We start from the raw sequence: 27454 nt of genomic DNA on the forward strand, positions 1-27454 counted from the left end.
TAGGTTACTTCTATATCTTGGCTATGGTAAATAGTCTGTCAGATAGTCTGATTTCCTTTCTTTAGGCTATATACCCAGTAGTGGGATTGCTGGGTCATACTGTAGTTCTATTTTTAATTTTCTGAGCAACTTCCATACTGTCTTCCATAGCAGCTACCCTAATTTACATTCCTACAACAGTGTACTAGTGTTCCCCTTTCTCTGCACCTTCATCAGTATCTGTTGTTTTTTGTCTTTTTGATAATAGCCATTCTAACTGGGGTGCTATGTCTCATTGTGATTTTGATTTGCATTTCCCTGATAATTAGTAATGTTGATCATTTTTGCAGTGACTGTTGGTTACTTCTATGTCTTCTTTTGAGAAATGCTATTCAGATCATTTGCCCATTTTTAATTTGGATTCCTTCCTTTCTTCCTCCCTCCCTCCCTCCCTCCCTCCCTCTCTCTCTCTTTCTTTCTTTCCTATTGAGTTCCTTACATATTCTGGTTGTTAATGCTTTGTCGAATAGTTTGCATATATTTTCTCCCACTCTATACACTGTCTCTTCTGTGTTTCCTTTGCTGTGCAGAAGGTTTTTGGCTTCATGTCATCCCATTTGTCTATTTTTGCTTTTGTTGTCTTTGCTTTTGAGGTCTTACCCCAAAACTCTTTGTTCAAACCAATGTCCTGAAGCATTTCCCCAATGCTTTCTTCTAGTAGTTTCATAGTTTCAGGTTACATTGTAGTCTTTAATCCATTTTGAGTTGATTTTTGTATATGGTGAGAGATAGGGATCTAGTATCATTTTTCTGCATATGGATTATCCAGTTTTCCCAGCAACATTTATTGAAGAGACTATCCTTTCCCCACTGAATGTTCTTGGTACCTCTGTTGAAAATCAGTTGGCTGTAAAGACATGCATTTATTTCCGAGTTCTCTATTCTGTTCCATTGGTCTGTGTGTCTGTTTTTATGGCACTACTATGCTGTTTTGGTTACTATAGTTGTGTAATCAAAGCTTAATATCTTGAAGTCAGGTCGTTTGATGCCTCCAGCTTTGTTCTTTTTGCTCAGGATTGCTTTGACTATTTGGGGTCTTCTGTGGTTCCATATAAAGATTTTTTTTTTCCTGTTTTTGTGAAGAATGTCATTGGTATTTTGGTAGGAATTGCATTGAATCTGTAGATCACTTTGAGTATGGTCATTTTCACAATATTAATTGTTCCAGTTGATGAACATGAGATGTCTTGCACTTTTTTGTGATCTTTTCAATTTTTTTCATCAGTGTTTTCAGTTTTCCTTGTAGCAAACTTTTACCTCCTTGGTTACATTTACTCCTAAGTATTTTTTTTTTTTTGTAGCTACTGTAAATGGGACTGCTTTCTTGATTTCTTTTTCTAGTGATTTGTCACTGGGTTATAGAAACACTACTGATTTTTTATGTTAATTTTGTACCCTGCAATTTTACTGAATTAATTTATCCATACTTAGAGATTTTTGGTGAAGCTTTTAGGGGTTTTTATGTATAGGACCATGTTGTCTGCAAACAGGGACAATTTTACTTCCTCCTTTCCAATTTGGATGGTCTTTATTTCTTTCTCTTGCCTAATTGCTTTGGCTAGAATCTTTTTGTGTGTGTTCTCCATGGTGCCTTTCAGAACTTGAACATATCCAAGGGTCTTAATAATTATTTTATAATTCAGTAGGAACTACTTCCTGATTCATTCACCCGTAACTGTTTCGGTCTTTGGTAAATTGCTTAACCTCCCTATTCCTCAGTTTTGCCAGGTGAAGATGTGGGTAAAAAGAGGATCTTTCTCATAAATTCACTATAAGGATTAACAAAATAATTACACTTAATATGGTTAGAATACTTTCCTGCATGTAGTAAACGTTCAGTAAATATTAGCTATTATTGTTGCTTTTGTCATCATCATCATCGTAATTTCTTAGAAAATTAAAGGTAGTTCTTAAAGTTGTGCTATAAATCACAACAGGGCTAGACATTATTGCAACAATAATTAGTTTTACCCCAAATAATCTTTTAAAGGAAGAATATTTCTTTGTCTATCCAACTTTTATTGAATTCCAGTACTATTTTCTACCAGGAAGTGCAGATCCTAATGCAGTGCCTTCTTTAAACAGTCACACAGCAAACAGGCAAATTAAACAACACTTGCCTATTGCAGAGCATACTGGTGAGCGCAGGGTTATTGCTAAATATAGGTCATGCAACATTTCAAATGGAAGGATAACAGAGTATTTCGATATTTTAATAAAAATAAAAAGTTAATTTATTCTAAGAGATGTAATACTTTAATACCTGGCCCTTCCATAAAAAGTTCTTTTTTTAAAGGGGAAAAAACAAAGTTTAAAAAATAAGCTAGAAGGTGTAAAATCAAGTCTATTGGGGTTAAGACTTCTAGAATGGGTTAAAATATTCCCTATGGATAATGTTGAGGTTATGTATTTTCTCATCAAGAAACGAAAATTTTGAATACATGAGAACATCCTCAGCAACTGTTATTGACTGAATTATTCCCCCCACCACCTCCCCCGGCTTCATATGCTGAAGCCCTAACCCCCAAGGTGAATGCATTTGAAAACAGGACCTTTAGGAGGTAATCAGGGTTAAATGAGGTCATAAAGATGGCACCCTAACCTAACAGATTCAGAGGAAATACCATTTGAGGATAACGTGGTCCATTGTAAGCCAGGAAGAGAGCCCTCACCAGAAGCTGAACTTGATCTTGGAGTGCCCAGCCTCCAGAGCTGTGAGAAAATGAATTTCTGTTGTTTAAGCTACCCAGTCTATGTTATTTTGTTGTGGCATCCCTAGTAGATGAATACAACTCATTCAGTATTAAAATCATTAACAATCACTTAATTTCATAAAGAGGCAGCTCTGTAAAAGAACAGTATGTCCAAAAACTGAACTGTGATTACTATTAACCTTTACTCTTCCGAAGTCACAATTTATCCCTGGCCTATGGGATCACATTATAAAATGAAATGAAAACCCACTGTAGCCCCTGAAATACTGGACACTAATGAGTCAGTCCCATCCCTGAGCTGCTGACACCAAGATATTTTAATGACACTGTAACAATATATCAGTACCATACAAAGGAGAAATCAATCTAGAGTCCATGTAGACTAGACTCCATGTAGAAATACATAGTGATTCTGTATGAAAAGAAATTAAAAATGAAAAACAGGACAGTGTGGTGGATAGAGGACAGTTTCTGGCTTCATAGGAACTTGGACACACCCCAGTCTTGCCACTTACAAGCTATGTGCCACTGAACAAATAATGACTTGGTGGCCTTGTTCCCTCAAGTTACTATGGCACCAACTTCCTGACAGGGCTGTTTTGTGGCTCACAGTAACATAAAAGCACTTAGCATAGTGCCATGTACATCGCAGGGATTCAATAAATGCAGATAATGATAGCCTTTACGATAATCAATAATTCCTGTCCTACTGCCACACAGAGTGATACGGTTTGGCTCTGTGTTCCCACCCAAATCTCATCTTGAATTGTACTCCCATAATTCCCACGTGTTGTGGGAGGGACCCTGTGGGACATAATTTGAATTGTGGGAGTAGTTTCCCCCATATTGTTTTTGTGGTAGTGAATAAGTCTCACGAAATCTGAAGGTTTTATCAGGAGTTTCCACTTTTGCATCTTCCTCATTTTCTCTTGCTGCCACCATGTAAGAAGTGCCTTTCAACTCCTGCCATGATTCTGAGGCCTCCCCAGCCATGTGGAACTTTAAGTCCAATTAAACCTCTTTTTCTTCCCAGTATCAGGTATGTCTTTACCAGCAGTGGGAAGACGGACTAATACATAGAGCATGCAACTAACAGGAAGAAACTCAGGTAGAACTGAACTCAGTGCACTCATGGGTTGTGCGTAACACTCCACATGCCCCTGTCATCACATTCAACAATCTAGAGTCCAGCCTGATACCTCTGAAGAGGCTTACTTCTGTATCAGGGGAGCACCTATTTCACTGCTGTATGAGAGAAAAGGTGACATTCAGAGACTAGAGCAATATTATCACTTAACCTCCGAAACATACAGACCTGCTGTCTCAGTTTCATACTAAGATATGGAAGGATTATGGGTAACACTGGCTACCAGAATAGCCAGTAATATAATGAAGAGTCAGAAAATGAAAAGTGATGAGAACATCTGAGTTTGGGTCTTGAGTTTGCTACTAATTCTGTGTGATCTTGGGAAAATTAGCCAAATTCTCCTACTTCTACATTAGAAAGAGTATACAAAATGATCTCCAAGATATCTTCCAATTAATTCCCATGACTTGATTTTTTTGTTTTTACCTTTGAGGACATGTGTGGGATTACAATTAGATTCCTTTTCTTTTTCTTTTTTTGTGAGACAGGGTCTTGCTCTGTAACTCGGGCTGAAGTACAATGGCATAGTAATGGCTCACTGCAGCCTTGACCTCCCAGTCTCAAGTGATCCTGCAGCCTCAGCTCCTGAGTAGCTGGGACTAGGCATGCGCTACCATGTCTGGCTCGTTTTCTTTTATTCCTTGTAGAGACAGAGTCTTGCTGTGTTGTCAGGCTGGTCTCAAACTCCTGGGCTCAAGTGATCCTCCTGCCTTAGCCTCCCAAAGTGCTGGGATTATAGGCATGAGCCACTGTGCCTGGTCCAGTTTCGTTTTGTTTTGATTTTGAGTGTTAAAATTTTAACCTTTATGCTTTATCTCAATAACTGTTGTGATTACTTATATTCAAATAAAAGTCATTTTCATATTATATGCTGACTGAATATATGTGCTGAATAATAATTCTTTTTAAAAAGGAATCTAATGGCTTAACCTACGCTCATCAATTTTAGAAGGAAGTTGTAAAATAAAAAAACAACATCTAAAGATGGAAAGTACAAACATTTTATAGATCTTAGAGCATTTTTGTAGGAAATACTAATTAGTTTTATTTAATAGTCAAGAAACAAGAATGAAAATGTAATCATTAATAGAGTGGAAAAGTTTACCACACCTTTCAAATTGTTAAAGATAATCATGGAATGAATGGTACTTACATCAAATCAACCCCTACCTCTATACTACCAGCCCTGCCCCTCCTATAAAAAGGTTTTTCTTTTTTTTTTTTTTTTTTTGAGACGAGTCTCACTCTGTCACCCAGGCTGGAGTGCAGTGGCTCCATCTCAGCTCACTGCAAGCTCCGCCTCCCGGGTTCACGCCATTCTCCTGCCTCAGCCTCCCGAGTAGCTGGGACCACAGGCGCCTGCCACCATGCCCAGCTAATTTTTTGTACTTTTAGTAGAGACAGGGTCTGACTGTGTTAGCCAGGATGGTCTCGATCTCCTGACCTTGTGATCCGCCTGCCTCAGCCTCCCAAAGTGCTGTGATTACAGGTGTGAGCCTCCACGCCTGGCCAAAAGGTTTTTCTTTTTTTAAAAAAGGGGGAAAAAGACCGGGTGTGGTGGCTCACGCCTGTAATCCCAGCACTTTGGGAGGCCGAGGTGGGTGGATCATGAGGTCAGGAGATCAAAACCATCCTGGCTAATACGGTAAAACCCCGTCTCTACTAAAAACACAAAAAATTAGCCAGGTGTGGTGGTGGGCGCCTGTAGTCCCAACTACTAGGGAGGCTGAGGCCGAAGAATTGCTTGAACCTGGGAGGTGGGGGTTGCAGTGAGCCAAGATCATGCTACTGCACTCCAGCCTGGGCAGCCTGGGCAACAGAGCGAGACTGTCTCAAAAAAAAAAAAAAAAAAAAAAAAGGGGGAAACAAAGTTTTAAAAAAAAAAGCTAGATGGACTAAAATCAAGCCTATTAAGACTTTCAGAATGTGTTAAAAACAAACACACCCAGCTATATTGTTTAAAAGAAACAAAACTAAAATAAAATGTCAAATAACACGCAAAAATAATGATCAAATGGCTATCCAGCAAATCAAAACACAAATGGGAACTGTGGGAATATTACTTCCAGAAAAAATAGAACTGAAGATCAAATGAGGAAAAAGACCCAAAGAAGTGAAACGATGCTTCCAAGATCATCACATGGTCTAAAAGAAACAGCTGGGATTTTCATTCAGCTCTGACTCTAAAACTTGTACTCAGTTACTCTACAATATTGCCTCTATATTCACTTCTGCATGCTTCAAATTTCCACCTGAATTTCTCGGTCAGATCCATCATATAATCTTATTTACTATCTGCACATTCTTCCCTGCTCCAAACTGGAACTTGCTCTGTCTTCTGTATTCTGACAGTATATTCCTGAGACCAAATGGTCTACAAAGTTAGTCACTTCAAGTCTTCCACAATGTCTCCCTCATGGATGGTGCACCCTAACTCAACACATCCATATAATTGGCCCCATCAATTGTTACATCAGAATGATCTCTCAGCTCGGTACGGTAGCTCACCCCTGTAATCCTAGTACTTTGGGAGGCTAAGGTGGGAGGGCTGCTTGAGCTCAGGAGTTTGAGACTAGCATGGCAACATAGCAAGACCCCCATCTCCACAAAAAAGAAAAAAAATTATCTGGACTTGTTGGCACATGCCTGTAGTCCCAGGTACATGGGAGGTTGAGGCAGAAGGGTCCCTTCAGCCCAAGAGTTTGAGGCTGCAGTGAGCTATGATTGCACCACTGCACTCCATCCTGGATGACAGAATGAAACCCTGTCTCTAACGTGAAAAAACACACCGTGCTCCTGCACGGAGGGTCCTTCCCATTCTGCCCTGTCCCTGTACACAGTGGTGGGCTAACGGGATTGAGGTGCTAGAATAGTAGTTACACAGGTGGAGATTAAGAGCTTTTCTTATATGTAGGCTGAATGACTTTTGAGGTAAGAAAGGACTTACTATCTCAGGGTTAGACTTAAAGGAATGTTAGCCTTCACTAAAATAATGGACTTTTGCTAAATAGGGCAATGGTTGTCCTTGGAATCTTTCTGTTACTGTCTTAACCCTAAGTACTTTCACTCCTCAAAAAATGTTGCCATTCTCTTCACCTGGGGCTGTCCTACTTAGCCCCACCCTAATGGACGAGGAGGCACAGACGTACCCCACCTCTCTCTGCTACGCCTTAGGCTTCTCTAAGTCCAGGAATCTAAGTCAGTATTTGTGGAATCATATGACCTGCCATCCTCATCTTTATCACCATCATCATCATGGTGAGATGTCGTCAGCTCTTGCTTCATGCTGACGCAAGTGATTTATAGGTATTGTCTTTGCAGCCACTCTATGAGGCTGACACTGCTATTCAACTTATTTTATTATGAGAAGTCTGAGAGATACAGAGGAGCGAAGTAACCTGCCCGATGTCTCACAACAAATAAGTGATGGAGTTGGCATTCAAACTCTGGATTGTCTGACTCCAGAAGCAAACAATGAGCCATTATGCTAAAAGGCATGAATTGGAACACTTTCCAAAGACCACAGGTCCTTCTCTATACTAGCAAGAAAGAGCTGGGCATCCAAATGTGAAGGTCCTGATCTTCTGATGCCACTCTTAGCCTCTACCGTCATCTGTTTACAAGACCCCTTACTTTTCAGGTTTTAAGATCTTTTTATCTTCACTCTTAAAGGCAAAGTAATTTGGGGAGAAAAAAATAATGGCTGTTTTGTCATAATGACTCATTTTATGTTCAGGCTTCAGTTTCTGCTTACCTAATCCATGCAGCAACCAGCATTTATTCTTTCCAGTCCTGAGCCTGACTCATGATACAGCTACTCTGGTATGTGCTAACATCCATATTCCTTTCACTAAGATGCATTTAGGTTCCTCAGCTGGTAATAACCTGCCTGACAGCCTCACGAGTTTTTGTACACTACATTCACTAAGTGACAATTTTAGGCGATGCAGATGCTGAGACTGGTGACAGATATGCCGAAGTTTATCCATTAGATATTTGGATTAGAAAGATTACTTCCCTAAAGCCTCCTCTGACCCCTTTTTTTCCTGGACAGTCTCTAAAGAGGAAAGTCCCTTGTTAAAACCAAAAACCATCTGAATCAAGTAATGTGAAGAATGAAATCAGGGGGAGTTTCACTCCCAACTCTAACCAAGAGTACAGCATTATTATTTACTAATTATTACTAACTTGTTATCAGCATTTTTGGGATGAACATTCTAAACCAGGTTGAAATAACCATTTATCTCTTGACCACACTCTTATTAGTACTGCCGTCACTCACTGAGTTGACAACACACTGAGACGAGAGAGGGAAAAAAAGAAGCACAGCAAGAAAGCTATGATTAGGAGGCAAAAGAAGCCCGATGAATTTATCTAGAAAAAAAAAAAAAAAAGCCCCTCACACGTAATTTAACCAAAGTTTGTTCAAAGGTTAAAACTCTTTTTATATTGTCTTATTCTTTCTAAAATATTGCACTATGATATATCTTAGCTTTGAACTTAGCTACAAAACCCAATATAAATGAAACTGTAGATTTGTAAGCTGACATTTTTCTTCAAGAGCTATGTCAGTCCATCATACATTCTCTGTCATGATTTTATAGAATCTCTGAAAGTACCAATTAGGAATTTGACTCTATTCATCTAAAAATTTTGGTTTCAGAAAAAGACTAAATAATTACATGTTTACTGAATGCCTAACATGTTCCAAGACACTTAAACAAAACTTAAGCACAATCAATGCTCCAAACTTACTTGTTATTATCTTGAAAAAGGGAAGCTCTGTGTCTCCCCAAGCGTAGTTTGTCTGCTACACAGTTCTTAAATATTCTCTTGAACTTTCTTGTCGACATATTGTAGAACTATTAGTTTTATAATATATGAAGATGAAAATTTAAGGCAAATCATAATAGATTATCCGCAGATAATAGGATAGATCCATGGGAAAATTTAAGGACTATGCTAATAGATTATCTCTGTATTCTTGTTCACCTGAGAAAATGATTACTAATAAGAATTTAATATCTGTTTAACTGAACTATCGTAAGGGCAGGTATTACATGATAATTTAGTAATGTTTTAACTGATTTGCAATACCTCCTGCATTCATCTCCACTTAACATTAAACAAACAATTGTTGGACACTGACTATGTGCCAAGCTGTTCTAGATACTAAGCTACAGAAATGAAAAAAAAAAGACACAAATCCTTTCCCTTCCAGAGCTTATGTTCCGGGGGTGCTGACAGATAATCAACAAATAAGTAAAATATCCACATGCTTAGATGTTGACAGAACTAGGGAGAAAAATAAAGAAGGTTTGGTTGGAGGGAGCTGAAAATTTGAGTAAGATGGTAGGAGAAGACTTCACTGAGAAGGTGGCATTTAATGAAATCTGTAGGAGGAGAGGGAATGAACTATGTGGATTTCTCAGGAAAAACACTCCAGGTGGAGTGCATTTGGCTGTTGTGTTTAAGAAACAGCAAGAAGCCAGCATGGCTGGAGGAGAGAGGGCAAAGGAGAGGACGTTAGCAGGTAGCAGGGCTGAGCCATGGTAAGGGTTCTGACTTCTACTATACGTGAGATGGAAAGAGTTGGAAGGTCTGGAGCAGAGTCAGGCCTGGCAGGCCATATTGCAACTGGGTCACTCTGGCTGCTGTGTTAACAGACTCTGTGGGAGGAGGAGGAAATGAGGACACCGGTTGGAAGCCTATCGCAGAATCCACGTGAAAGATCTAGCTGTCTTGGGCCAAGGTGGCAGCAGTGGTGGTTGTGAGAAGTAGTTACGTTCTGGGTATGTTCTGAGGGTACAGCAAAGAGTATTTGCTGATGGATTGGTTATGGGATGTGTGGGAAATTTCAGCTAAGATGCTAGGTAATCTTGTTTGATTTTCTATTATCTTACTCCTTGCTTGGAATATAAATTCCAGGAGGTTAGAAAATTTATTCTTTTCACTTCAATACTCCAGAATCCCCAGTTCAATACTATCTACGCATTAAATATTACTGAATTAACACATAAAATCACACAAAGGGAGGGGGGATTAGTTTTATTTTAAGCTCTCTGAATAAAAAATTTATATTGTTGCATAAATTCTATATACTCTGGTTCTAGTAATGGTTTCTGAAGAGAAATCGGTAACCAGGATCGATTCTAAGTTCATAAAGACAGAATTACTCTTAATGGACTCAAATGATAGTAACTGATCAATGCCATAAAGTTTTCTCAAAGCAGATCTCAGAATCTGCTCCAACACTTACATTTTAACCTCTGTTGAACGGGAGTCAACATAGCACCTATGCATCTTATGAATACCTCTATAAGAAAGGAGAATAACTCTTTCTCCATGACAACTGGATACCTGTCCAGCTCCTGAAACTTCTGAAAACTCCATCACCCATAAATAAAGCACAAGGATCTCTCTCTACTTAACAGCATCACCACTAGTGGAGGAATTTTAACATGGACTGTGGTGATCCTGTACATACTAAAATCATGCTTAAAAAGCTAACAGGGGCTGGGTGTGGTGGCTCACGTCTGTAATCCCAGGACTTTGGAAGGTCAAGGCGGGCAAATCCCTTGAGGCCAGGAAAATCAGACCAGCCTGACCAATGTGGCAAAATCCCATCTCTACTAAAAATACAAAAATTAGCTGGGCGTGGTAGCACATGACTGTAATCCCAGCTACTTGGGAGGCTGAGGCATGAGAATTGCTTGAACCTGGAAGATGGAAGTTGCAGTGAGCCGAGATCACGCCACTGCACTCCTGGCTAGGTGACGGAGCAAGACTGTATCAAAAAACAAACAAACAACAACAACAAAAAAGGGTAATAGGGCAGAAAAACAAAAGGGTCCTATTAACTATTCCATTTTTCTGAGATCCTCTCCATTACTTCCTTTGGCTAACTCATCAAAATGTATTCTAAAAATACAGCAAGTGACATTCTATTAAATAACTTACATTGCCAATTATGGCAGACTCACACAATAAAAAGCACAACCACTGTTCTAATTTGTTACTAAATGGGATTATACAGAGTGGAGTGTTTAGAACACTGCCTGGCCCATAGTTAGTGCTCAATAAATACTGTTTATCATTATTGCGATTATTTCACTGAAGATTATAGAGTAAGGAAAATCGGCAAATATGTATTATGTGTTTGTTTTACACTTAGCACTGTGCCATGTGTTGGGATACAAAGAATTAGAGACCACAGTCATATTCTTTGGAAGCTTAAAATACATACAACCAGAGATAGAAAATCTAAATAGATAAAAATTCAGTAGTGTATAAAACAGCAGTAGAATGTGAACTAAAATGTGATAGTTATACAAGATATAGTATATAGTGAAAGGATGATACATTTCCAAAAGGAGATTTCCTAGGAAGCCCTTAAAAGAGAAGGACTGGCACTAATTGTGACACAGTGCTAGGAGTATAAAGAACAACAGGGCAGTAAATGTATTAGCCCGAACTAGGATAACGGCAGAGGCAGCTGATATAATGGCATAGACTCTTATCTGAAATAAGAGTCTGCTAGATTTCTGACTAGATGGATTCAGGGTTAGAGTATGTCAACTTCTACCTACCTACTAGTCTAGTTAATAGTAGATAGTTGAAGCTCCAGTTAGAGAACTAGGCTGAGTCCAGACTGACCACTGGGTGGCTACAAGTGGCCCAATATGCCAGGATGGAGACTAGTCAGTGGACAGTATTGGGCCAGTCAAGGAAGAGAGAATGTTTTATTCTGCAAAAGATCTAATAGCTAAGCTGCTAGCAGAAAGAACCTAGGGTCTCTAGCAGAAGCATCAAAAATGACTGAAATAATGTCTTGGGGCCAAAAAAAAAAAAAAAAAAAAAAAATTGGTGCAATTAATTGGGACACAGAAATTACCAGGATGAGTCAGTTTTGGAATGAAAGAAAATGAACAATTTAGTTGTACAGAAGTAGAGTTTCGAAAAACAGGCAGGCATCTACTGCCTTACGAGTAGCTGGAAACGTGGAATCCATATTTAAAGAGGAGAGTGAACCTGTGAGAACAAATGAGATTCACCACCCCACCCGTGGAAAACACAAAATTAAATCTTAGACAAGAGATAGTGAAAAAGATGCAGAAGTCAAGAGACAGAATTTGAGGGGATAGAATCAGATGGAATAGGGTGGTTAGAGACTTTTCCACGAAGAAAAATAAAGCTTTCAGAGTACAAGTGCCCAACGAAACTGACAGAATAATCTCATACATGAAGAATTATGCCTGATTTTGTGAAAAATTGAAGGATAATGCAGAAAGAGCAGGCCACATGACATAATCCTACTATAAAAGCATCAAGGCATGACTCAGAGATTTAACCCACAGAAAATTATTAATAGGTCCTTTCTGTTTGCAAAATAGTACAAACATGCCATACCACCAATAACAAAATAATCAGACCTTTATTCTCCCTCTCTCTACTTTGCTTTTTAAAATATGTGGATTAAAACAATCTCTAATGATTTCAATGTTAACTTCAACCTACATCCAACAGTAAATAACCAATCTCACTGGCTATTCATTTTAACTGTGCTTTGCCAGCATTTGTGGAATGGTGTCCAATTTTTTTAACTTGAAAACTTAAAAGTTTGAAAGTCAGTAAGAGTTGACATTACCAACTGTTTTTTTTTTAATTAAGCACAGTTCAAAGATTTCCTTAATATTAAGTGGCAGCTTTTAAACTTTTTTTCTTTAAAAAAAAATTTCCACTGCTGTCATAGCTTCTGTTAAAGCACAGTTTATAGATAGTTGATCAGGTGTGCCCGTTGATATTTTTTTGGTACTGAAGTTTTTTTTTTTACAGTATTAAAACTTTTTTTATTTGAATAAGTGGGGAGAAGAGAAATATATTTCAGCACTTAGATATACAAATTATTTCCAAAACAGTTTAACACTCAACTAGTCGGTTCTATCAAAATCAGTTTTCCCTGGAACAAGCATTGTTCCCAGCTACAAGCGATCCTCATTTCGCGTGGTACTGTGGGACCATAAAACGGCCCTGAAATCTTAATAATCAATGGGGAAAATGATTGCTCCATGACCTTTAAGATTCTGTTAAAATATTAAAAATTCTTAAGATCAGTTATAAATGTAGGAAAAAAATGCAAAAATGTTTAAAAATATTTAGTACACTGTAATTTAAAACATTAGAAATAGAACTAAAGTGGTTTATTTCATTGTAAAAACGAAGTAGTTTGAATAGGGCTTGCCTTTTTTTCTGGCAAGTAACTTATGATACTGAGGGAGCATCTTTTATGTTCATGGCAATCATACTTCTTTTAAGTTTGGGTCAGCTTCCACCCTTTTATTGCTTGTGCTTTCAGTGTTGTGATATATTTCTATATTCACATTAAATATCCTTTAATGTAAAGTTTTGTTTTTTTTTTTTAACCATCACTTCCTCTGGGACACATTTGTCTTTATTGCAACCACGTTTCTTATTTGTGTTGATAAGTTTGCCTTCATTAAGCTCCTATGAATGCACAGCAGAAAGAACAATATTCCCATGGTCAGTGACTTCTACAAATTCATTTATGTTTGATTAAAATTTCACTTCCAGTGTTATCATTTTTCATTGCTTTGCTGCACTTTCATCTTTGTTGGCCAGTTCTTTTGAGTGTTCACTTCTATAAAATGTCAAGTGGATGACAAAGAGACAGCATAACTACGTGCTCTGCTGTAAGTGAACTGAATAACAGATACACAGGGACAAACCACTGGAAGAATCTGAAAGTAGTCAACATGACTGGTCATTAATCATGAAGTATATCTGTTATTTACATAGTGATTTGTAGACTGAAGAACTAGCAGAGAAGTTTGTACTTCATGTAATTACTCAGAGTTATACTGTGCTAACTAAAATTTTAACCTAGATTTTAACAACAGTTTCCTTACCAGTTTCCTTTCCTTCCTGTTAAGGAAACTGGTGTTTAAACTAAATCTGGGTCACTGAAATTTGTGCCCAAGGGAAACATGCAAATAGAGGACTGCCTACACCCTACTTGTTTATATTGATCCAGACAGGCTTAATAGGCTGAAAAATAGCCTATCTGAATTTATATCAAATAGTGAATCTTAAAGCACCCAAGATGAAAAATTAGGGTACACTGAGGTGGTTTTAAAATCTTTGTCATATGACAATCAAGCTTAAAATGTATCTTAGAGTAACAGAATTTTAGAAATAATGACCTTTAAAGGCCCCATAGTTTGGTACCACAGATTATCCAGCATGTTTATTATGAATTATTTCTCCTCCTTCAATTTCAATTTGCTCATACAGCCACTTGTGGTAACAGCGGCATTCAGCTCCACACTTGGTAGAACCACAGGCAGGACAAGCATAGAAACATCCTAAGCAATCTTCATCGAGGCAGTCACAGAGGTCCATGCCACTAAGAATCAGGAGACCTTGGCTATCACAGACCTTACTCTTTGCTGTTATCACTTGTCTGTCTGAACTAGCGGTTGCATTTTTTGTAAGCCTTCTTTTTTCTCTTTTACCAGTTTCTGGAGCAAATCCAGTTTGCCTCCCTGGATTTGTAAATTGTAGTGACCTCAAAGCTTTAGCAGTTCTTCCATCTGACTCAGGTTTCCTTTTCTGGCGGTCTTCAGTATCAACATCCACACTTCCATTGATTATCTGTGTGCATTTTGGACAAAGCTTCCAACTAGGTACAAGCTGTCTTCCGAATTTTGCACTCAGAAAAGTGGCATCATCTAAGTCAATTATGTGCAAATTTTTTTTGGCTAATTTTTTGTGTATGTTAAATGGGTCATAACATGACTTCTGTAAATCCTCAAATCTGTCAATGTAAATTTTTACATGATGAAAGCAAATTGCATTGTTCCCAGAAAGTGTCATTCCAGTTCTAAGTTGAAGTAAAAGCATATCATTTGATGACAATTCTTGCAAAGTCTTAAAACCTGTGTGACGAGTATAGTAGGTTTTATGGCATTCATTTGTAGTACGAAGCTGGACTTCAACTGAACATGGATCCATCATTCTTGATTCTAGCAAATTTTCCCTGTTTTATTTTGTCTAGAGATCTAGGTCATGGGCTGATCACCCAAAGTCCTATAATAGACATTTAATAATCAAACACAAGCATTCCCTGGAAAGTCAGAACTTCACGAGAACACCTTAGCTTTAGTTCTCCTCCGCCCAGCTTCGGGCAGGATCCGCGTCCACACAGGACACACTCGACCACCCGCTTCCCAGCCAGTCCCCACGCTACCACTGGTACTGAAGATTTTTTAGAAATCACCCTCATGTACTCTAAGGCACAGCTGAAATTAGATTTTTAAATGGCTCTTTTACAAATGTATATAATATATGCATGTATATTTGCATATATGCTCATTTCTGTATTTATGAAGATTGAAGGCAGCCTCTCAAGACTTAGTTCCAACTATGATGGTTAAAATGGAAAAAAAAATAGGCAAAAAGGCACTGCTCTAAAATGTAAAGAAAATAAAATTAATGCAAAGAAAAAAATTAGAATACATATATTTTCCTTAAAATTATGACTCTGACAATTGAAAAAATAAATGAGATCGAATTTTTAAAAATTATGATATTTAACATGGCAGGGGTAAGAATAAAGAGAAAAATGCCAGGTGTGGTGACGTGAGTCTGCAGTGCCAGCTACTAAAGAGGCTGAGGATCATTGGAGCCAAGGAGGTCGAGGCTGTAGTGCACTGTGATCACACCTGTGAACAGCTATTGCACTCCAGCCAGGGCAACATAACAAGATCCCATTTCAAAGAGAGAGAGAGAGAAGACAGAAACTATGTATATCACATATTGGCTCACCAAAAAAGTTAAGCTGTAATAGAATAATACAATCATCTAAATATAATATAATATAATATATATATAACATATAACCATATAATAATCTGAAAAGCATGTTGGGTCTCTCAGCAAATGCCTTTTTCCCACCTGTTCTTGGATATTGTTCTGTAATGCCTGCTTTTCTATCCCTTTGAATGGCTCCTTTCATCCTTTAGTTGGGAACTTGGGTGGCACCTCGCAGAGCCAGGCTGGGGTAGGCACTTCTACAGGCTCTCAGTGCCCCTGGCGCATACCCATTCACAGTGGATGCACTGCGCTGTGATGTTAATAGTTGCTATTTGTTCATCTGCCTTCCACTAGACTACACCTAGCTCTAGAGGGTTGGGTGTCAACCTTTATTCATCTTTTTGTCATCTTTTAAATACAATATATGGCACATACAGTGTTTGAATATATAAACTAATGAGTCATGTCCTGTGTTATCAATATGAATTGAAATATAGCATTACATCTTAAGAGAAAATCTAGTCACTCAATATACAAAGGTAGGCAACTTTTAGGGAGAACTGCAAGCTCAAAGCTATAAGTCTTACACCTCTATAGTATAAGTCATTTTTGTTTCACCAGTAGCATATTCATGCTTTCCACAAAAAACTAATGCTTGGTTTTGTAAGATAAAGAAACCCAAATGGAAAGGTGTGAGTTAAGTATGGAAAAGCTAATTCACAATGTGATTTAAATCATAAAGGAATGATCTCCTGACCTATGGAACTCCTTCTATTCAAGCAGATATGAATCCACACTATAACTAAAGAGATCTCCAAGTGTGAGACCTGATGGGATAGAGGGGGAAAAGGACACACGCATGGATTTGAAAACAGAGTGTAAATAGCAGCCACCCTAAAACAGTAGTCAGTTTCTTATTTTTACTCATCTTCTAGTTTCAGCAGCTCTGCCTTCATCCTCTCTCAGTTCTGGTTTGCTTGTCAAAGCAACCTTACTGGAGAGCAATGGGCATATTCACAGGAGGAAGAGCCCTGGTGACCACAGACAGCCTGCTCCCCAAGAACCTACCTGCCTGCAGGGAACCTGTCAGGCCAGGGAGGAAATTCTAGGCACAGAAAAACAGCAGAGTATGTTCACTTCCAGTAAGCCACTGAAATCTGTGCCTAAAAAACCTCAGAAGCAAAATAAATGACCTCATATGGCCATTATGGCAAGGGACAGAAACAAGTCTGAGTTGAAAGAATGTAAACAATAGCAAAAGACTTTTGAAAACCAACTTCCAGTACATTTCACAAATTTGGGCTTTGGAATAAGAATAATAAAGGGATGAGATACAGGGGCTGAGTCCCCAGTTGAAACATTAACTCTTACAAAACGCAGTACAACTTTAAGAAGTTACAGGTCATCTGCTGGGAAAAATTTGAAACCCTGTCAGTCTAGTTTTAGAATACCCAGGCACTCTGTACACACACATGCTGACCAGGCATTTAATCTTTTCAAGGTACATCGTTCACGTAATTTCAAGAGAGTAACCTGTTTTAGCAAGTTTACATAAATGGACATCAAAGTAAAGGAGGGGTTGGCACCTGCTTCCTTGCCCAGTATTCTAGAAGACAATGACTGTACAATCTCTAAGTGCTCTAGTCTCAGCTTCCTGCAAAGATAGTCCTGTGATCCAGGTTCCAGTGATTATATGACAAATATTGCAGTTGCTAACCTTTCACAAGGTCCTTAGGTAATAAGAGAAAAATCAGACACCTCAGCACATGCTTTCCTGGCAGCAGCCTGGTAGCATCTGTCTGTAAGTTCAATGGCAGCATAATTTTAACAGAGAAGGCAGTTAAGTGCCCTGGCAGTGTATAATCTCATAACTTTTCATGTAAAAAAGAACCATATGTTGACTGTCCTTGCATTTTCTCGGTAGTAAAATGTAAGCTGTACTATCACTCCACTCATATATACTTTTCCTCCAGTGCCACATTAAACTGTGATTGATTGCAAAAAAAAAAAAAAAAAAAAATACCTGAATCCTCAGGCTAGCATTTATTGTTACTTAAAACTTAGCCCTATGTTTATATTGTATCATCAAATCCTAAATTCTGCTTCATAATCCACCTGCAAAATTCATAAAGGTATGCAAGAGACCGTGGTATTACAGTGACATCCATTCAAATCCGGGCCATGGACACAGGGCCTGGGGTACCTAGCTGTTTCTCCCGTTCCTCACGTCGCTCCCGGGCCAGCCGCTGCCGGTCATCAACACGTAACACAGGCGGAGGGTCTGAAAACGAGATTAAAAAAACATGAGATGAAGAGTGGATTAAAAAAAACGAAAAAGAAAAAATACACATTGATAAATATTCAGTAAATTTGAAGAATAAAATATTGCTACACTTTACAACAATAAGTACATGTGACTAGAGTTACAATGATCCACTCAGTTATTACAAGTTTTCTAAGGACTTCCAAGCATTTTTCCTCTATTTGAAAACATCATGTAAATCATGACATAACTATAGCCTTTTAGCTATTTTCATCAAACAATATAAATGATGTTTTGTGTTCCTAAGCTACCAAACTTCTATTATTTTTACGCTTTAAAAAGTCTGTTCCTTAACGACCAACAGAATCCTTAAGTGGCTTTATATTGAACAAATGTTTGCCAGTTAGAGGTGAAGTGCTCGAGTCCAACAGACATGCATTCAGTTTCTGCCCCGTCACTCGCCAGCCAAGGTACTTACCTACCTCTCTAAGTCTCAAGCTATGAGGTGTACTTTGATTTATTACCTGTAAAATGAGGATCCAATAGAGCCTATTTTGCATTATTATAGTGACTGTTAGTGGAGTGTGTAGTGTGTATGTCCCAGTAAAAAACTGAACATCTACTATGTGCTCCAGGCACTGTTCTGTATACTGAAAAGACAGCAGTCACCAAAAGAGACAAAAACCTGAGACTTGGTGGGATTTATATTCTACTTGGGAAAAAATCTGACAAAGAAGATAAATAAGTACTATACATAGAATGAAAAAGGAGAAAAATACAGAGAATATTAGACTGAGATAAACGTTAAGGAGACAATAAAGAGATGAAGGGGATTATGACATGTCAGGAAAAGGATGTTTACTTTTTCAGATGGAGCCCAAGGAAGGCCTTACTGTGATAATGATGTTCTATAGAAAGTAAGTGCAAAGGCCCTGAGGTTGCAAGTACCTAATGTGTTCCAGAAACAACCGGGCGATCTGAGGGACTGGAACAGAGTGAGATGAGTAAGTGACGGGGCTTATGGTTAAGGTGAGGACTTTGCATTATACTCTGAGTGAGACATGGGTGGAGAAGAGGGGTTCTGCAGCAGAGGGCTACGTTTACAGGCTCACTCTGCTGCCATATAAAAACAAAATAATAAAAATGATCATCATGATACTCATGCTTAAAATTAGGTTTATTTTTCTCTTTACTAAGTTGACATTAGAATTGATGTTGACAGGCTGTGCGCGGTGGCTCACGCCTGTAATCCTAGCACTTTGGGAGGCCGAGTGGGTGGATTGCCTGAGCTCAGGAGTTCAAGACCAGCCTGGGCAACATGGTGAAACCCTGTCTCTACTACAAAATACAAAAAATTAACCAGGTGTGGCAGCGTGCACCTATAGTCCCGGCCATTCAGGAGGCTGAGGCAGGAGAATGAGAATGGCTTGAACTTGGGAGGCGGAAGTTACTGGAAACCGAGATTGCGCCATTGCACTCCAGCCTGGGCAACAGAGCAAGACTCCGTCTCCAAAAAGAGAAAAAAGAACTGACGTTGACATTTTTAGAATCTCATGTTAAAAATGGGAATCTACTATAATAATAGAGACAAACTGAGTGCAGTGGCTCACACCTGTAATCCCAGCACTTTGGGAGGCCGAGGCGGGTGGATCACCTGAGGTCAGGAGTTCAAGACCAGCCTGGCCAACATGGCAAAACCCCATCTCTACTAAAAAATACAAAAATTAGCTGGGCATGGTGGCACATGCCTGTAGTCCCAGCTACTCAGGAGGCTGAGGCAGGAAAATCACTTGAACCTGGGAGACGGACGTTGCGTTGAGTTGAAATCACATGTCACTGTGCTCCAGTCTGGGAGACAGAGTGAGACACCATCTCAGAAAAAAAAAAAAAAAAAAAATTACAGTAGAGACAAAGAGTAGTGCTTTGGCAACAAACTTAAAGGTCTGCATCCCAAATGTCTTTTTTTGTTTTTTCCTTTTGAGACAGTCTCGTGTAGTCCAGGCAGGACTGCTGTGGCACAAATCATGGCTCACTGCAGCCTTGACCTCCTGGGTTCAAGTGAATCCTCCCACCTCAGTCTCCTGAGTAGCTGAGACCACAGGTGTGCACCACCACACCTGGCTAATTTTTGTATTTTTTGTAGAGATGGGATTTTGCCATGTTGCCGAGGCTGCCAAATGTCTCTTGAACTTTACAGAATTTGTACATTTAAAGAAAATAAAAACAGTAAAGACATCCCTTAGGAGCCTGCATAAACCAGGCAGTGTGGATGAGGAACAAGACTAGTGGATGGTTTTTAAAAATTGGTTAAATGGATGCCCTCAATAGCCCACTATGATATTTTTCAGATTTCCTAATCATTTATGTACTTCTACATATTTTTTATTTGGGAAAATATGGCTCCTGGCCCTGAAGGTTTAATTTGGAAAAAAGAAAATGGAGGTGGACATGAAGACCCTCTCAGGCAATTTATTAAGGGCTATCCACAGGAAGTTTTTGCTGTCATTTGTTTTTCTGAAAGAAAATGGTGGCCATAGTAAAATGGTATTTTAAAGAAAGAACTCGGGATAAAAGTCAAGATGAAGTTAAAAGAAAGACCTTTAACAATTACTTATCACTTTAATACTCCTTAAATAATATGAGGTTTACCTACTCATGAAAACTTTTTTTTTTTTTTTTAAACAGGATCTTGCTCTGTCACCCAGGCTGGAGTGCAGTGGTACGATCATGGCTCACTGCAGCCTCAATCTCCCTGGCTCAAGTCATCCTCTTACCTCAGCCTCCCAAGTAGCTGGGACTACAGGTGTGCACAACCACAATCAGCTAATTTTTTTTTTTTTTTTTTTTGAGACGGAGTTTCCTCACTCTTCCTCCCCAGGCTGGAGTGCAATGGCACGATCTCAGCTCACTGCAACCTCTGCCTCCCGGGTTTAAGCTATTCTTCTGCCTCCGCCTCCCAAGTAGCTGGGACTACAGAGGTGTGCCACCACGCCCAGCTAACTTTTGAGATGGAGTTTCCTCGCTCTTGCTGCCCAGGCTGGGGGCGGGATCTCGGCTCACTGCAACCTCTGCCTCCTGGGTTTAAGCGATTCTCCTGCCTCCGCCTCCCAAGTAGCTGAGATTACAGGCATATGCCACCAGGCCCAGCTATTGTATTTTTAGTAGAGATAGGGTTTAACCATGTTGGTCAGGCTGGTCTCAAACTCCTGACCTCTGATGATCCACCAGCCTCCCAAAGTGCTGGGATTGCAAGCGTGAGCCAGCATGCCCGACCTCGGCTAATTAATTTTTTTTTTTTTTTTTTGGTAGAGATGGGCTCTTACTATGTTGCTAAGCCTGGTCTTGAACTCCTGACTTCAAGCAATCCTCTTGCCTCAGCCTCCCACAGTGCTGGGATTACAGGCATAAACCGCCGCACCCAGCCTCATAAAAACTTTTATTTAATTATAAAAGTTGAAAATCAATGTTGTAAAAGTCATATGAGCACATTATGGAAAGTCTGTAAAATAGACAGTTTAATTACTTTTAAAATTCCACTGACAAATTCTGTTAGACAATATTTCAATATGAAGTATGTGACATGTCTAGCTTACTTTTAAGTACATGCCAAATTTCATACAAAATTTTGAAAAGAAGGCTTTAATGACATATGGGACAAATGCTACCCCCGGCAACCCACACCAACCCTGACAGCCCCAAGTCATAGTAATAACTGGTGCTCCTGCAGTAATGAGGCAATGCCCAATTATGCAACGTAATGCTTCCCCCTGCAAAGTGCCTTTTGAATGTATATTCTGAAAACAGTGCAAGAAGTGCTAGTTTTTCCCTGATTTCTATGCTATTGTTTCATATGAAAATTATATTCTTAACATGTAACAAACTGCATCCTGTTTCATAAGATAATATGTAAACAACCAAACTTTTATACAATTAAACGCTGTAAATAAGGCCAATGCTTATGACTGCAGTAGTTCCTGGCTGTCCATCAACATTAGTGCTGAAATCATTACTATCTATCTGGAAATAGATTTGAGGAAGTAAAGAAATGTAACATTTCTGAAGTTCAAGATGCATAGTGGCTGTGATATACTAGATGATTTTGGTTGGTTTGGAAACCTGGCATTAGGAAATACTGAATTGTAGAGTGAAAAAGTTATTCAGTGTAGGTTGTTTCCATCCTTCTGTTCCCATTAATACGAAAGTCTCTTGGGTGCTAGAATGTCATTAACACCTGTGGCAGGTTAAAGATGGCTGTGCATGGGGCTGGGGAGGAACAGAGACTTGTCTGTTTTCTTCCCTGCTGCATTCTCAATGCCTAGGGCTGCATGTGGCAGAAAAGGATATTCAATAAGTATTTGTTGAATGAATGAATGAACAATGAGCAACCTTAGCTAACCCTCAGAGCCTTTAAACTTCTATTAAGATGCACCAATGGGAAAAACTAAGAACAATCTTGTAGCTGATAACGGAGTAAACTATTTAAATGCTAGACATTTAAATTTTAGTTTTAATAACTAAAAACTGATAAAAATTTATCTTTAAAGGTAGGTTTTCAAAAACATACAATTAAATAATTCCAGTAAGTAGTGAATTTCCTATAATTCATTGCCTCCCTTCTCATTTCCACCCCCACATTATTTTTCCCTGAAACAAAAGGTATAGAAAATACTTTAAAATTATGTATAGGTCAGCCAGGCACGGTGACTCACACCTGCAATCCCAGCACTTTGGGAGGCTGAGGCAGACGAATCACTTGAGGTCAGGAGTTCAAGACCAGCCTGGGCAACATGGCGAAACCCTGTCTCTACTAAAAATACAAAAATTAGCCAGGCACGGTGGTGAATGCCTGTTATCCAAGCTACTTGGGAGGCTGAGGCAGGAGAATCGCTTGAAGTCGGGAGGCGGAGGTTGCAGTGAGCCGAGATCGCACCACTGCACTCCAGCCTGGGTGACAAGATGAGACTCCGTCTCAAAAGAAAAAAATTATATATAAGTCAGGCACAGTGGCTCACTCCTGTAATCCCAACACTTTGGGAGGCCAAGGCAGGAGGATTGCTTGAGTCCAGCAGCTTGAGACCAACCCAGGCTCATTTGAAAAAGGGAGACCTCATCTCCACCAGAAATAAAAAAAAAATTAGCCAGGAGTGATGGCACATGCTTGAGGTCCCAGCTACTCAGGAGGCTGAGGTGACAGGATCGCTTGAGCCTGGGAGATCCAGGTAACTGTGAGCCCTAATTACACCACTGCACTCCAGCCTGGGCGACAGAGTGAGACCCTGTCTTGAAATAAAATAAAATAATGTATATTCTACATTGTTTCCCAATGGATCTAATATGGTTAGAATAAAATTAAGTTACCAATTCTCACAAGGAAAAAGGCTTTAAGAGGAATAGAACTTAGGCTTAAGTAAGATCGCAGTTGCACTCCACATTCAACCTCCTACCTATGATGGTTCAAGTGTGGGGTGACATCTAACCTGGGGCACTGTTAAGGGTGAAATGGAGTGCCATTAAAATTCTGTGTTTGATAATATGCATAAACCTGGATTGCTTTACACACATCTGAGAGTATGGTCATGCTACTAAAGAGCTCTCAAAGTTGACAAGGCGTTTACAAGAACTCACTAGGCCTTGACTCATATGTAACAACTACTATTTCTACAGTAAATACTTCTGTATTTCTGTTAGCAATTTGTACTTTATGAAGCACTTTCACATATTATCACTTTATTCTTCCCAATAACACTATGAATTAGCCAAGCATTTATTTATTCAATGAAGAGTTACTATGCCTCTTCTTCAAATGAAAAAACTCAGAGAAATAGATATGACTAATGAAGATAGCAAGGACATGTGTCAGAGCGAGGGCATAAAAACCCGATCTCTAATTCAGTCCTGTGCCCATCCATGCACCATGGCAGCTACAGTCATTACAATTGCACAGTGTAGCATCAGAGAAGGGCTGGAAGATTCGAAGTCATGCATGCCTCTATGAGGGCAATTTACTTATAAACAATAAGACAGAATAAAGTTTCAGTGGCTCTTTTAAAGACTTCTGTTGGGGGACAGCAAAGGGATAGGAATTCAGAGGGATTTTTAATGAATTTTGATATCTGCTTTTCTCAGGTCCATGAAAACACGCAGTTTTCTAAGGAAGTCAAACTATTAATCACTTGGAGGCAGCTGGAGTTCTGAAGAACCACCTCCCACTTCTTCAGGAATTAGTAGATGTGGACAGATCTGTGACTTTACAAACTGTCTGATTTGGTCTGGGTTCAAGTATTCACATTTGAGAGCAATGGTCCTTCCAGGATAACGCAGAACATAGTGTGCTCATGGTTCTAAAACACCACGAGGCACTTCCGTAATGTGCTTTTTTGTTTGTTTGTTTTTTTGAGACAGAGTCTCGCTCTGTTGCCCAGGCTAGAGTACAGTGGCGGATCTCGGCTCACTGCAACCTCTGCCTCCTGGCTTTAAGTGATTCTCCTGCCTCAGCTTCCTGAGTGGCTGGGGTTATGGGTGTGTACTACCATGCCCGGCTGATTTTTGTATTTTTATTAGAGATGGGGTTCCACCATGTTGGCCAGGCTGGTCTCGAACTCCTGGCCTCAGGTGATCTACCTGCTTTGGCCTCCCAAATTGCTGGGATTACAGGCGTGAGCCACTGGCGCCTGGCCAGCCATAATGTGCTTTAAATATAAAAGTCACAACTTGAATGTGGAGAAATGTCTTCTAAATCATAGAGATGTTCTGGAGCCTTCTAACGAGTTTAAGTATCAGACAGTAAAAGAGGAAAGGACATTTAGCCAAAACTTACTGGGTTAAAAAGGATTCTCCGAAATCATTCAGTCAGGATGCCCATACCTGGTTAGGATAATACTCAAAATATCCCAAATACATAATGAACTTTTTTTTCCCCAAGTTCTAGAAAATGAAAATCAACAAAATGCTTTAGACAGACATTCCCATGACCTGTATTCCACAAAAATTAAAAGGTATTACTCAAGGCCAGCCCTCCAACACATAACTCATATTATCCTTTGGAGAGACTCAGGAAAATAATGACATGGTGGCTTCTAAATCAAGAGCCTTTTATAGAGCTTGGCTTATCTGTATATACAAGAAAACAGACACAGGGATGCTCAAAAAGACACAATCAGAAGTGAAATGTCTCCCTATTTAACTTGACTTTAGCAATATAAATCAAATGACTGTATATAAGGAGATGGCCAATTAGGGTGGAAGAGGTTTTTCTGGCTTCTGATCTCTATACACTGTGTGCAATCTCTCATCACACTGGTGGTTCTGTGTTAGAATGACTTATTCATGTATTGGTTTATCTATCATACTGTCAACTGGAGGGTAGAGATTATGTCTTTTAGTAATATATTCCTAGTACCTTCATGATGCTAACACTACATGAATAAATGAGTTATCAGGATATAAAAGTATAAACTGCACAGTAAAAAAAAAAAAAAAAAGTAGAAATTAGAAGCAGTGGTGGATGGGGAGAACCAGAGAAATATAGCACCAACAATTAAGCTATGTTAAATTCTCATTGTATAACAAATGTGATTTTCTTTTATTTTTTTAAAACACATTTATTCATCTTTTTAACCCTTGTGGCTCAGCACAGGGCCTGACACACAGTAGGCACTCAACAAATATTTGACTTCCAAAGCATGACCATTCATGCATCCATAATCCTCTTTTTACAGTATAAAGAAGGCTGATATTCAGGCCCCAATGTGTATCTAAAGTAATATATATTTCCCAATAAGCTCTACTATTTAAAGGTGAGAAACAGTTCTAGTGTTCAATTTCAAAATCAAGAAGACATTCAGGTGAGTGTATCACGTGTTATTAAAAGACAAATACCAAAGCATATTTGCCTGTGCACCACTGCCTCTTCCCTTTCCTTCATTTTCTCTGTCCATATGAAAGCAAAGGCTTTATTATAGTTTTCACCAACTGTAAGAGCCCTGGACAATTTTTGATAATGTAAGGGCTTTTTACTTCAGTTTTTGTCACATATTAAAGCTGTATGTCAAGACTGAAGATTATCCACTATCTTCTCTTCTATCTCTATGTATTTTTCTATTTCTTCCTCTGATAGCTATAACTTGGTTTCTGAGTGTCTGGCTACAATAACCACAAAGGACTGTCATGACTCAAGGATATTAGCCACCACCACTTGATGCTGATAAACTTCCAAAGCCTTCTGAGCTCGATTAATTACAATGGAGGAGTCAGTCTCCAACTTAAAGGAAATTATAAATGCTTTGGGAGCACAATCTTCAATCAAAGGGGAAAGTATTTTTGGCACCATCTTCACTGTTCTCTGCAGTGGGCCCCCAGATGACTGGATGTTGTGCTCAGGCATTTCAGAGACAGGAACATAGAAATCTGACACGACTACACCAGGTAAAACATCGCAGAAGGGCCGGTCACACCTCCAGTGGGACCTTGGTGCCACCTGACGTGACCAACACCACCCGCTGGCCCTGTGCACCCAGCCCAGTCACGAAGCGGGCCATAACCTCAGCACAGCACCGGAGGCCAGGGAAACTCAGCTACGAGGTCTGTTTCCACCATCGGTCCAATAAATGTGCTTTTCATGCTAAAGAACTTCTACCTGCATGGAGACACACTTGAATACGAAAATAAAGGTCCACTAGAATACGCTACATGGGGACAGGGTTCATGTTGTTTGCTCATGCAGTACATCTCTCATGCTTCTTTGGCATAGAAGAACTCAGTAAACATTAGATGGTAGCTGGAAGGTGAGTGGCTAGATGGATGGATAAATGACTCAATGAAAAGGCAGGCTGACTAAGGAAATCTCTGTTTGGTAATTAAAACTCCTCTGAGGCTGCACATCATTTTCCACTAATGGCAGCTTAAGCAATATTTTCAACAATACTTGTTATTGTCTTTCCTCTAAATGACAAAGCAGATTTGTCCGTTGTGTTCAAGACCTTTTCCACATGAAAAAAAAAATTCACAAAACTAAACACAGTAGAATATTCTCTATAAGGTTAGACTCAGTTATTTCCATCTTTATTCTCACTGATTCACTGTGCTTGAGTGACTTCAGTACTGGATGCAGCATGAAATAGGTTTCCAAGAACCTCCTGGGGTATTTGGTTGGCTTTCCTTTCCTTTGATTGTCTCTTATTATCATACCATACATTCATTCCTTCCACAGGTCACGCAATGGTTACTGGATATCTGGAAGCAACCGCAATGTCGGTTCAATTGTTTGTATTATATTTATAGACTGTTAGATTATTTGTATCACTGAATGAAAGAGACTATGAATCAGAGGCTATTACATGAAATTACTGTGTAGGCATACAATCATTGCAAGGAATAGCAAACAAAGCCATAATTCTATACAAGCTTTGCTATGTGTAAAGATTTCTTGAAATAGTTTTTGAAAAAGTCACAAAAGAGATA

At 39.1% G+C, this 27454-nt stretch overlaps 1 protein-coding gene and 2 pseudogenes across 37 annotated transcripts in view; all 3 read right to left on the minus strand.

Moving 5' to 3' along the window:
* The window catches only part of MAP7 (microtubule associated protein 7), a 209718-nt gene that overhangs the window by 51896 nt on the left and 130368 nt on the right, over positions 1-27454 (minus strand). For all 37 annotated transcript variants that reach the window (XM_005551937.5, XM_015448711.4, XM_005551933.5 and 34 more), the window contains one exon: positions 17936-18013. In XM_005551937.5, the coding sequence (XP_005551994.3) occupies positions 17936-18013 (78 nt within the window). The remainder of the gene's footprint in view (positions 1-17935; positions 18014-27454) is intronic.
* Positions 13304-15027, minus strand: LOC102135045 (ARL14 effector protein pseudogene; annotated as a pseudogene).
* On the minus strand, positions 26013-26462 carry LOC135970401 (phosphopantothenate--cysteine ligase pseudogene; annotated as a pseudogene).

Source organism: Macaca fascicularis, chromosome 4, assembly GCF_037993035.2.
Source record: "Macaca fascicularis isolate 582-1 chromosome 4, T2T-MFA8v1.1".
Taxonomy (NCBI): domain Eukaryota; kingdom Metazoa; phylum Chordata; class Mammalia; order Primates; family Cercopithecidae; genus Macaca; species Macaca fascicularis.